Source organism: Blastomyces gilchristii, assembly GCF_000003855.2.
Source record: "Blastomyces gilchristii SLH14081 genomic scaffold supercont1.4, whole genome shotgun sequence".
Classification (NCBI taxonomy): Eukaryota; Fungi; Ascomycota; class Eurotiomycetes; order Onygenales; family Ajellomycetaceae; genus Blastomyces; species Blastomyces gilchristii.
In genome coordinates, this window is record NW_003101679.1 from 2,819,076 (window position 1) to 2,831,870 (window position 12,795).

At 44.7% G+C, this 12,795-nt stretch overlaps 3 protein-coding genes across 3 annotated transcripts; 2 read left to right on the plus strand and 1 right to left on the minus strand.

The window, feature by feature from the left end:
* Nucleotides 1-2,119: 2,119 nt before the first annotated feature.
* BDBG_16687 (uncharacterized protein) lies at nucleotides 2,120-3,423 on the plus strand. Its single transcript, XM_031724581.1, has one exon. It carries the CDS (start codon nucleotides 2,229-2,231, stop codon nucleotides 2,631-2,633), a length of 405 nt encoding a protein of 134 aa, XP_031577386.1. The 5' UTR covers nucleotides 2,120-2,228; the 3' UTR covers nucleotides 2,634-3,423.
* A 1,966-nt stretch (nucleotides 3,424-5,389) lies between these two features.
* Nucleotides 5,390-5,922, minus strand: BDBG_16688 (uncharacterized protein). The gene has a single exon (XM_031724582.1). The coding sequence runs from the start codon at nucleotides 5,875-5,877 to the stop codon at nucleotides 5,596-5,598; it is 282 nt and encodes a 93-aa protein (XP_031577387.1). The 5' UTR covers nucleotides 5,878-5,922; the 3' UTR covers nucleotides 5,390-5,595.
* Nucleotides 5,923-8,530: 2,608 nt separating this feature from the next.
* On the plus strand, nucleotides 8,531-12,062 carry BDBG_16689 (uncharacterized protein). Its single transcript, XM_031724583.1, has 2 exons — nucleotides 8,531-9,742; nucleotides 9,977-12,062. Exon 2 carries the CDS (start codon nucleotides 11,244-11,246, stop codon nucleotides 11,679-11,681), a length of 438 nt encoding a protein of 145 aa, XP_031577388.1. The 5' UTR covers nucleotides 8,531-9,742; nucleotides 9,977-11,243; the 3' UTR covers nucleotides 11,682-12,062.
* Nucleotides 12,063-12,795: the final 733 nt, after the last annotated feature.

Consider the following 12,795-nt stretch of genomic DNA (forward strand, 5'->3'; position numbering starts at 1 on the left):
CCCAGCAAACTGCAAGAGAGCCAACTTGGAATCTTTTAAACTTTCTTTGTCTTGCCTTGGGTCTTGTGTTGGGTTCCCCATGGGGATAAAGCGCCATCTATATGCGTTATAAACATGCGGAATTTCCATCCCCAGCATAATAAAGAAAAGAGCAATAACATTTCCAACGGTTGGTAGCATGGAGAATATGTTTTTTCCCTTCCTTCTTTCACGCCGTTGACGATCCATCGTAGTTTCTTACATGCAGAGTGCTGATTGGTGTAACGCATGCCGGTGCGCAAACGGTTTCAGACAAGAGTGTCTGATATGATGACTGGATGGTGGAACAACCGTTGAGCAGCAGATTCAGGCCACCATCATAGTACGGTGATAGCACTTTTCAAAGAATATTCACTCTTCATTTCACTCCTTTTCTCCAGCAGTACAACGCTCAGGTGGCATTGGTAGAATCATCGAGAACATACAGTCTGTAAATATGGCAGTGGCTGGTGGATGACAAGGCGGCAGAGTGCTTAGAACTCTTCATCCCTGCTGAAACGGCATCTTTTTGTGTTGGAGAGACGTGGTATTTAAGTGGTGGAATTTCTTAATCCTCATTCAACTTGTGAGGTATCATGATAGGTACCAATTCAACGAGGTTGAATGGCACCACCCATACGGAGATACAGAACTCATTGCAACAAGGAGGTTAGCCTCTTGAATAAAATAAATTTGCAGAAGTTGGTCGATATTGAAATATTGATCAACCTGTTTTCAAATAATTACCAATAATACTGAAACAACCTCAATAGTAATACAGTAATATTGATAGAAGCCTAAGATATTGAACCGAATCTCCAGAAGAGCAAGGCCATACATACCATGGAGTCCTGGAGAGTCTTGGTCAATGTCCGCAACCATGCCCTGGATCTCAACTCAAAGGATCTGTGGTAGACTGGCGTGTCCTAGTTCTAGGAACCCGAACCTTTTATAGCGCCGCCCTTGACGAAGCCAACGAACTAGATCATCAGCACTATTGTTCCTCTTCCTTTCTTCCTACCAATTCATTCAAGGAATGTTCACGGCTGCCGATCTTGGGCGCACCCCGTACAAAAGGATGGGACATCGTAATCAACATTCGCCGATAAGTTAATTCGCTTTGTGTTGCAAACCCCGAAGATACTATTCTGGACAAGTAAAAATTAATATATTCAACGAACAGTGCGAAATTATAAGGTCCAATTGCGGTAGATCATCTATTGTTCACCACACTAAGCAACAATAGTTCGTGTTAGAGAGAAAGTAATGGAAGCATCGGCTGAAAAACTTTCTTCTGCAAGAACTTCTGAAGATTTCAAAACCACCTTCTGGAGATCACCCTCTGGTGCATGGAGGTTACATGAGCTTCCCCAGACAAATTGTGACTGATGGCGAGCTTCGCGGTGATTCTTCTATTTTTCTGCATGCGTCTTTATTGCTTCTCACCTGGCGTGTCAAGATTTCACTTGGCAAGATGCAAATTTTCTGTGTGGGGACAAGCGGGTTCAACCACAGCATTGCGGGCCAGGGCCTGGCCCAAGGTCGATAGCCGCATCATGGTTATGATCAGGTTAACGCGGCCTAATGCAACGGCGGGAATGCAGCCCAGTTGCCAATTAACTTGCTCCCAGGCCTTCTGCCTCCTTCCACAGGACAACCACAGGTGGAGAATGGGCGCTGGCGGCTTGCAGTAGTCTCGTCCTATGTCCATGGAGACGGATCTCTCGGTGTCAAACCTAATAGTTCAACCACCATTGCTGACGGAAAGCAGAAAGGTCAAAAATTACACGCTGATAAAGTTAACTATGGATGCCAGGAGTCAGCGGCCAGAGCTCGAGTCTGGACTCAATGCCACAATAATAACAAGTTACAGTAGGATTATAATTGACTTTCCAAATCGCCAATCTAAAATTGAAATCGATGGGGTTGTCATCTGTCGACTCCACCGGGTGGGGTGGTGAGAAACCTCACGCCGCCATTTTCAGCTAACAATGCAGCGCAGCCATTCGGAACGCAGCTAGTCATCCCGTAGCTCGCCAGCCAGCGCCCCCATGTTCTCCTCTGCAGAAGGTTTGGAAGCTCACGTTGATTTCTTAACGTGTCCAAATCCTCATATCTGATTGATGATTGTTCTACGTTCCTCCTACAGCCGTTCTCATACAATCGCGAAAGACTCGATGTTGGGGTCATGATCCTTGACTGGAAGCCCTATGGGCCATCAACGCGTAGGCAGATGTGAAGGCATGTGCAGGAGGAATATATATTTCTTTTTACCACATCCCACGCAGCCAGGCCCTGTTCGAGAAACTGATATCCTTTCCAAACCAATACGAGGAAAGGAATGGATTGTCTTGACGGCACATGGCAAGGCTGAATCAAATGTGAGCAGTCTCGCCGATTCGTCTCAACTTCCAACTTGCAGATACTTTTCTTTTCCCTCGAATTCCTATCCCCCAAACAGCAAGGTTCACTCCCATCTGTGGACCCTCCCCTCGAACGTGGTCCGATGGCAGCAGTTAAGAGAGGCATTTGCCCAAAAAGAACCCCCAATTATCAACACCTCCAGACTTCAAGGCATAATAGCAGATAGTCGAGAAAAACCCTGCACGAGTTAACCTGATGGCATTTTAGTTCCCCACTTCCCCCGAAACCAAGTGAAAAAAAAGTAAACCATACCTAGTAATGGCCCCCTAGAGGCTATGTTGAATTCCCAGCACACTGGTTTAGCAGGACCACGCGGCTGTTCTTCATACCGATTCCATCGTCCATCGAAACATTAGAGCCTCGAGCCTATCCGATTGGCCCATCACATCGGCGGGATCGCTCCAGCTCACTGGGGCCAAGAGAGCGGAACATGGGGCCGGTAACCAGAAAATAATAATAATGGAGTGGACTCGATTCCCCTCCGGGGCCGGGAACGGGCGACGGGTGGGAGTGAAAAAGAAAAAACAAAAAAAAAAAGCAAAGCAATTGAGTGCTTGGACAACGGCCGACGTAATCTCACTGGGCAAAGACAACCCTTCCCTATTATCATCCACCACATGGTGCTAGTTTTGCTTGTAAAAGCCAATAGTAGTAAGAAGATATCTCAGCCAGGCTTCGAGAGATGGGTGGTTCCATCCTGGGTTGGGTGGGCCAAAATGACACTTCCCGGGCCCGATTCCGCGGTTCAAGGGACGGAGAGTGGTGGAGCTAAAGTATGATAGTTAATAATAGTTTCCCTTAACTAGTCGCAGCAGAGCTTACCTTTAGCCAGTTTTGGATGTGAATGTGATCAATGTGACTGGTGAGCTTCAATAAAAAATTAAAAGAAATTCCATGATACAGCTGGTAACTACGGTACGGAGACTAGAAGAATGATTGAAAGGCTTTAGAGTCAAGAATAATAACGCCATTGTTGATGTCCTTGTCTATTCTGATCTTGGGAACAAAAAAACTTATGATGAGCATGAAAATAGCTCAGAGCTTTGAGCATAATATCTTACCTGTTTTAATTTTACGCTCGTGTGACGCCCCTGGCGTACAAAAATTTCATTTTTGCAATACCATACCTGAGGGGATCAATAGCGGTAACGCGGAACAAAAGAGCTTCCTTATTCCTATGCGGAAAAGTCGCTGGTGGGAATTCCTTTTAATTTTTAATTCTTTTTTGATATTTCTATTGGTTTTTTATGTTCTATTTGTTTTGGAGGGAATGGACCATTCAGGGAAAACTCCTTTGATATTCGTAAAAGAAAAGTTGGATGTCTCCCTTCTCATTTTAGGACATTACGCGGGTAATAATTAAGACTGGTATTACGGCTTATTTGGTACGTGCATGAAACCGGTTGGTGGCCCGACAAGTTACGCTTTTTACTAGAAAATTCCTTTGGGGGCCAGATTCCTGCTGAAAGGAAGCAAGTTCAGGAGCCTTACCTCACTTGACAATAAGTTGCCATTATTTTAGGGGCCGGTCATTGAATGATTGGTGCGCAAAATGAGGTTGGGTTTTCGGAAATTGGGCGGCTGCGGGTAAGCGTACTAAACAAACCGCTTCACCCCTGTTGGACCTCGTAATAAATTCATTCTCGAACGCTCATGGAAAAATTCTAAATAGAATACTAGCGGGTTGGATCATGTGACTGCATTGCTTGCTCGGTGCTGATCCCTATCAGCATTGGTTGGGAGTTGTTGAATCTAAGGCATTGATCATTTTGTTGTCTGATTGGCACGGAAAAGGAGGATGGAGAGGAGTTTTGGCCACAAATATACGTGCAGATGAAAACAGTGCCCTGTCTATGACTGTTAACAATTCTTGAAGAACTCATATCCAAAGGAGCACCTTGTGAGGCACTTTATGGTCAGTGACGATGTTGATCGACGCAGCCCCAACTGAAGGAACCCAGGTTTTCCGCTTTCCTTTCTTTTTTCCCCCCAGCGGTTGGCTGACATCTGTTGGAAGATGGATTAGCTTGCGAGTTTCCTGGCTGGGTTCTGGAGATATTCTCGGACACAGATTTTCCGAAAGCTCGTGTTTAGGGTTATGTATCTGCCACTGATCAATCAAGCAGGCTTTTTAATCTTAATTAGCATTGAGCAGGAGCGTCGGCAATCACGGTATTTGTCCGAAAAGCTGTGATCTCTGGCCATTTCGATTTTCACGCACCTGGTTGAGAGAGAGGGGCCTGAAATATCGAGGAGAAAAAGAGATAATAAATAACGGAATGAAAAGGGTTGCAACGTCTAACCTCGCCGGATTGTGCTTATGGTGGAGCCCGCATTTGCTCCACATCCCACCCACCGGCACTGCAGCAAGGCTGGAATGTCCCTTGTAACATGCCGGTACTTGACGGAAACGTGGAGAGAGTACTTGAAGCTCCAAGCTCACCCTGCAGCTAAAATTCAGAAACGGGCCAGAAGAGCAGATGCCTTCGGCAATGCATGGAGATCATCCAGTCACAGAGGTTCATATGATGTCAAGAAAAGGAAAGAAATTCTGAAAAACCGAAGCCACTACTCTAGCCGCCAACAGACTTCGGGCTTTGAGCAAAGAGTAACGTTCGCTTGTATGCGGTTGAGTCGTAAGAGGCCGGGAGAGATGAAAGGAGAATCCGCAGCCAGCCCTGTTGTTCCCTGCTGACCACATGCGAAAAAGTTTTTTGACAACCCATGGTTGCGCCAGCGGGCCGCGGGCCTGGTCCAAGGAACCACACAAGGGGGCACCGTGGAGATGCCCACTTAGGGATAATCGGTGGAGCATTCTTACATGCTCTTCACAATAATGTATGCCGTAACAAAGCCCCCAAAAACGAAGATAAAAATAGCGAATAATGTGCAAAAATATAACTCCATTAAAGTAATTATTATTAATCAACTTGCATGCATAACTCCGTACAAATGGAAAATAAAGCAAAGCCGAGGGGCGGGAATATTGATAGCGTGAGAAAAAAAAAAAAAAAAAAAAGAAAGAAAGAAAGAAAGAAAAGGCCAGAGCTAGTTTGGAGTTCCAAGATTTTAACAAGGATTCGAGAGCTGGCTAGAAAGTTTCTAGCGTTTTTCTAGCTTTCGATGGCGGCTCCTCAAGGACTCCAGCGATCTTTAGTGCGTTTCCCGTGGATGCTCGATTTGCTCGGCTGGATGAATAAATGGATCATTCCTCAAGCCATGGCCCATTGGATGATGGATCGGTGCAACGTGGGAAGTTGTTTCGGTGATATGGGCCCATGGTGCGACTCCCACCCCATTTCCATCATCTAATATTATTCCCGCCCTGACAACGGAAATCCTGGCTAAGCCACAGACGGTCCGTACTCCGTAGATTGAAGGAATTTTTTTGTTTTTAACAGGGGGATCTCGTATCTTACTCGTAGCGCCTTCCATATGGTAAGAAAAGAGCGACAAGATTTGTTTAAAAGCACATCTCAGCCCCCCAAATTCAAATCATGACTCGTTTGAGAACATGATTTGAGTCAGAGTTTCTTCGTAAGCGTGGCTTGTTTGGGTGACGCCTTTTTTTCTCGACCAGAGTCGGCTAACGGAGCCCCATTCTCACGCTGCCATCTGCGGATCGGCCCTGGCAGTCGATAACCTGCGGTAGTAGCAACCATTATTGTGCGGATGGAGCAGCTGAAACGCCCCCGGCTAGGAAACAGTCTTCGCCTTGTCTCGTTGGTTTGGTGACAATTGATGATACAGTTTCCCCGGCTATCTTCCTGAAATCTGAAATTGTGTTTTCGAGAGAGCGATTGTTGGATGGAACAGTCCAGCTAGGACACAGAAGTTGGTCCGAGGCCTGAATGCCGAGACAACACCCGTATGAGCAACGGGCATCCATCGATCTCCAGGTATGTACAGGCCAGATTTTACTCCGTATCATCACACAGCCCATCCATCCCTCGTATGCCCCATACGAAATATGCAACCTCCACGTGGATATCAAAAGAAATGGATGTCAAGGTAGTTAGTTAGTGATCGGTTTTATTTTGCATTTAATTTTGTTAGGCAATTACACCGTCATTTTTCTTCCCACTTGCCCTGTTGTTTCCTCTAACAACAAAGGAGATTTATTCTATTATTGTGGGAAAGAGTGCATTCGCACAAACTTTGTTGAAAGCAGCCAACCATGATTGGAAATAGTGTACCCATCCGACTTAGTTACTTCAGACAAAGCCCGGAGGATGTTAACAAAGGAGTAGGAGACTAATAATAATAATATAAAAGAATATGTTAGGCAGTTGGATTGGAAGTCCTCAACAAGCCTCTTTGCATTTAAAGTTTAAAAGCATGCACCCTTATTCATTTCATTATTTTTATTATTCCTCTACAGTAGTTACTATTCATCTTTGTTTGATCTGATCTGCGTTTCTCCCCGTACATTGCTATGTATTAATAATTTGACAAACATATTCTGAATAATTTTTTTGTTTTATTTTCTTATTCTTATAATATATACAACCTTCATCCCATCATTTTTCGGTGAGCTTGATCATCCTCAGAAGCCATCATCAGAAATAATCACCATGATTATCATTAATACACAGTATTTCCTCCCTCTTTTGAAGTCTGTGTGGTGTGGTGTGGTCGCGTTACGCTCGCTAAGCGACGTACATCTCTTAGGGTGAAACGACCGCAGGGATTGAAGGGCGACAGGCGCTTCCCCATAACACCAAATAAAGCCTGTCAGGAATGGTTCAGCCAGGTTTAGGATAAATTATTTCTTTTTCCTCCCTCCAGTACAGTCGTACTCTTTGATTTTATCCCAACAACCAACGGGGGGTAGCTGAACCACCCAACGCCTTTTCTCGTTACCAGGCCTACATCCCAAGTATGGCGTTTGTTTTCAGATCCCCGATATACCGAGCCGGGTGAACACTAGTTACTTCCTCTTTAAGTAGTGCGGAAGTTATCTTTGAAGTAGCGAATCTTGAAATCAGGGTGAGGCTTACGGAGTACATGGAGTCAACATATAAACTCCATTATTCTTTGAAATAACTATTGACCACCTCACCTGTAATTTAAAAATGATCAGTTGTGTTTACCAGCATCATGTCAAGGCACCGCCTCGAGAAACCCAATACTTATTGGCTACGCAGGTTGTTGCCTACCTGCCCAAGCGAGTAACTGGAAATAGCTGGTTGGAATGATCCAGGAAGGTTCGAGCCAACAACTATCCAGGTTGGTAAATAAAAGTTCCAAGGTTCATGTATCCCGTTCCTGTCATCGCGCGCTGTGCCTGGACACAACCCCTGTTAAGCATTTTAGTTCATTTCCGATTTCTCATATAATTCCGTCTTATCATTTTCCCGTTCTGTGTGTGAATATGTGGCATGATTCATCACTTCCTGCATGGCATCAGCTCTCGTCTTGCTCACCAATCACCAATCCTATCAAGCAAGTGAGGAAAAATCCAGCCGTCATTTTTCGAAAGTTTTGAGACTGATATCGGGCTGTCTAACAAGTCATATTGATGAAATACCATCCAGACCAGTTCAGTCACAGTCTTCTTCGCGAACGTATCACTTTTTCCACTTGGACCATCTACAGATCGATGCCACTAACCGGCCATGATTAGACGCCCTTCCTAGTTGAGGACTTAGCTTGGCCACATGCGCTATGTGTAACTGCGACATCATGCCTGTCCTACCAGACACAGAGTACCGGATGTGGTGTGTGAGCAGAGACCTTAGAGGTCAATCAAAAGGTCTGCAAAACATCGATTCGTTCCATTCAGCAACCAGATCAAAGGACGAGTAAGCCCAGCCAGCGCTGATGAGAGACAATCAACAAGCGCCAAGTTTAGGCCCCACGGCTAGTGCCTGGCGGAAAGCAGGCCGCTAACTCCTAGACCTCCCACTGTTCCATCACCAGCTCCACCCAGACCAGGAATCTGTGGGGCTGGGAGTTAGCAGGACTGCCCGCCCCCAGGTATTTTAGTTAGAACATATCCACTTTCATCTCTTTCCCTTTCTTGCTCGGGTTTTGGGATTCTGGTCCAGAAAGACCGCCAATAATGGGCCAATGGCGACTACGGAAAAAAAAAAAAAAAAAAAAAAAAAATCCGGTTAGACTTGCGAAAAACCCAGGGAAAAAAATGATATAAGAAGCCGAGATTGGATTGGTCCTTTTGTTCAATTCCAATTCCTTTCTACCAACGAGCGAGGGAATGAAGAAAGAATAGCCAAATAGAAAATGAGATATGCAAAATGGAAATACGACAGGCTGATTATTGTCGTTCGTTTCGGGACAACACCTTTGCGACTGTGATGCTGGTTGTGCCAGTCTGACGGGACAGCGTTGTGGAGAAGCAGGACGCAACCTGGTGCATGGAGGCTACAATATGTAATAATACGCAACTGGGTAGTTACAGGCGTTCTGCAAAAAGGCCAGTGTTTCTGTCACGGTTGTAAGCCGTAATGCAAAGGCAATACCCACCTTTATTTGCTTCTTCCCCGGCAATTTGGAAAAATATGGGCTCTAACTGGGAAAAGGGGCCTACTGAAGATCGTTTTCTGTTGCTTCTTTCTGTGGCCTGGTACGTTCCATACGGGCCAATTTTTATTATTATTATTATGACACGCCCTGGTACGGAGTAGCTCTGCTTATATTAATATGCGACGGCCCTCCCAGCGTCTCACCTGGACTTCTTTTAGTTTTCTTTTTTCTTTTTTCTTTCTTTTTTACTTCTCTTCATTCACTTCTCTTCATTCTTCTCATCCAGGCACCTGAGGCTGAAGCTCTCCTTCCTTCCCTTCCTTTCTCACCCTCACTCATACTATACTCATCTTTCTCTTCCGCTGTTAACCTCCCTCACGGTCTTTTGATTTCGGTTCCGCTACATCAAATTGCCCTCCTACAGCTTACTGCCCGTGCCTCGGCTTGCCCTCCTTTTTCCCTCTCGCCGAACGACCCTAAATCAACCTACTGTTTCTAGAAAACGAGGCATCGTCCATTTCGCAAAGGAGGCAGTATACCCACCCGCTATACACGTTCGGGCGCATTGCACTTGCTCTCTCCCGCTCTCTCGATCTCTCAAGGATTGCCCTACTGGACTTCAGGAGATCGTTTTAGGAATACGACGTACGACGGCACTACCAATTGATTACGAGGTTATATAGCCTTCCGTTGCATTCCTACCTCGTGCTATCGTCTTCTGTGAAATCAATACCCTTGTTGGACTTGTTCAGCCGTGATTGTGATTTTGACAACCCTCAATCAAGTCTGGGTAGTTAGTTTTTCCGTTGGTAGCGTGAGTTAGCAATCCCTCCTTTTCTTTTTACAGGGATGCGTTTGATTGAGCCGTTGGCAATTTCTTTCTTTGTTACGCTCGGTTATATATATAGCCGGCAGTACGAACCCGCCTGCGCTATCAGCTATTTTACTGTTCTTATTTTTGATTTTGATTATTAAAACAAAAGTGGCAAAAAAGAAAAGAAAAGAAAACCAAAAATTTGATATAACCAATCAGCTAACCACTTCTCAGTCATAGATTTTGCCTATGATCCTCAGGGACTTTTCTACTACAAACATGGGAAGAGGCGCGTATGATACAACCGGCGTGCCCAAGCCGCAGCCTCCTCCTAAACCACGATGACCTGGCAACTCGGTGCAAAAGATGGGATGCATACAACCAACAACATAATCTACCACTTCATCAGCTCCGCCACCTCCGTACCGCTCTGTATGCGCCTAGTCACTGTATGCTCCGGGCACCAAGTACACGTACAGTTACGGATGGCATTCACTCCCGTATCGCATCGTCTCGTCCTCTCTCCCAGCCTCTCGTCTACCATTGAACAACACATCCTCCAAAATAAAAAGATAAAAAACTACTTTCGATTTCTACTATGTTCTTGGCCATGCACATGTCGGTGCCCGATGTCAGCAGAACGCGATTCACATTTACCCCATATACTTTTTTTCCTAATAATAACCGGAGACCGGTCTGTACCAACACCATTATGACGTTCTTATATCCCTCGTTATCGTTCGATTCCCCCTTATTTGCGATCTTGCTAGCGTTTTGTACGGCATCCCCGTCTCGAAATTGATTCGATAATACCATGGGAACGACCCTCATCCAGCTTGCTTTCCTTCTCTGTTTCGTTTCCATTTCCTTGGGTCCCTAAAAGAGCGACACTGCAGAGTGCTTCTTCTCTTTATTTCCTTACTTATATTTTAATATTGTTTTCTATCTTTTATTTTTTCCATTTTTGTTCGTTTTTGATTATCTGGCGTTAAGAAAAAAATTATAGACAGGGAACATATTTTACGGCTATGGGAGATATACTACAAGACCTAGATTTTCGACTTCGCGGTCCTATCGTTCTTATTGTGTTTTCATACCCCCCTTTTTCTCTTTTTTCTTTTGTTATACCTTTTTGAAATTTATGTTAGTTATGTTATTAAGCCTTTGTGTAGGCTATTATTTTCTCCTTTTGATTTATACCAGACTTGCGTGTACAACTACTACTCTATCATGGCGAACACAGGTTTTGACCTTTTCATGCATTATACTTGTGCTTTGTGTTAATCAATGACAGCTAGACCTGACAACATCAATAACCTAATTAATCATAATTATCAGCGCGGCGCCAGGGAAAAATAGCTACTTATCGTTGGTTCATTGTACATGATGGATAGCTTTGCATGTGAAAGTCTTGTGTGCTTGTTGTACGTACCTGGAACTTTGAAAAAGGAGCTTTTTGATTCGTTTCTAGGGGCGTTGACTTGTACTATTCATCATCCCCATGCTCCCTTTTATTCCCCCTTTTTTTTACGCCTGCCTCTCCGAGACACGTATCACGATTCCTTTCTCTATGCTCAAGTTTTCAAACATGCGCCCGATGAGGACTGGTCGGGGTGTTTCTCTTTCTGTGTTTGGCCGCTTTCCGTCGCATAGTCCAAACCTTATCGTGGTTCCGATTGGTTTTTCTCACTTTTATAAGGTGGGGAAGCTCCACGTAACTTGGTGCTTGGGGCTTGGGGGGTCCCTTTCATGTATCTTTTCTTTTTCGTCGTCCTGCGGCCTGTCCAGATGGTTGTTTCCCGCCTGTGCCATGGGTGTCTGTGTCTGTGTCTGCCTTACATTCCAGAGGCTCTCGCTCCTGTTGATGTCCATCCACTGTTCGGATGGATGGATCACCGCTCACGACCCAGAGGCCAACCAATTATTCCATGATGGGTAGCCAGCCTTCCCGTGGACTTGCCATTGTCACTTTGCCTGACAACAAATTAAGACAAAATCTATGATGACATACATGGTTGCTTTTAACATCAGCGTTGATTCATTCTCCCGTGCTACCCGCTCGGCTTTTCATTTCTATTTCTATTTCTATTTTTAGAAAAGCTGCATACATGAACGAATTGTGAATGATAGTTATGTATACAGAGTACAGGGAGATATAATCGTATATCCCGTTCGCAACTATGCTGTGTCACAGTGTCAACATAGTTATGAAGAGGGATCGGTCACGCAAAAATAACATAGAAGTTTCTGTGCATGAAGAAGCCACATGTTTATTCTTCTTGCCTCTTCTGTTTCTCCTAAATAAATTTCCGGACACTTATGCATTACACCATTTTTTATTTCCCCAGAGTGGAACATTGTAGAACAGGAGGTGAGGCGCGACCATGCATATCTCTCTATATATTATAGAAAAATCTCTCTATATATTATAGAAAAACCAACTTTTCCGAGTAAAATGCCCTGTAACGTGACCTCACATGATATCACAACCTCTACCACCCCTACCACCCCTACCACTTCTATCACCTCTATCACTTCTACCACCTCTATCACCTCTATCACCACTGCCTCTACCACTTCACAGCCCCCCCTATCACTTTCACTTCATATCTCTACCCTATCCTCATCTTATCACTCACTCTCTTATCACCTCTATCACCTCTACCACCTCTACACTTCTTCCACTCCAACCTCCTCTTACCACCCCTTATCACCCCTATCACCCCTACCACCTCTACCACCACCACTGCCTCTACCGCCTTGCAGCACTCTCTATCACTTTCACTCTCTATCTCTACTCTCATCTTATCATTCTACCCCTCTCTTACCATCTCTATCACCTCTCTTATTTCTACCACCTCTATCACCCCTCTCTATCATCTTTTCCACTCTCTAGCCTCTCTATCATCATCATTATCTCTACTACTCTACAGTCTCTTTCATCACTTTCACTATCTCTACTTCTCTCTTACTATCTCTACCACATTTTGATCTCTGTGTTTATAGTATATACTGCTAAATACTCTGTAATAAAATCTCATGTGATGTCAGAA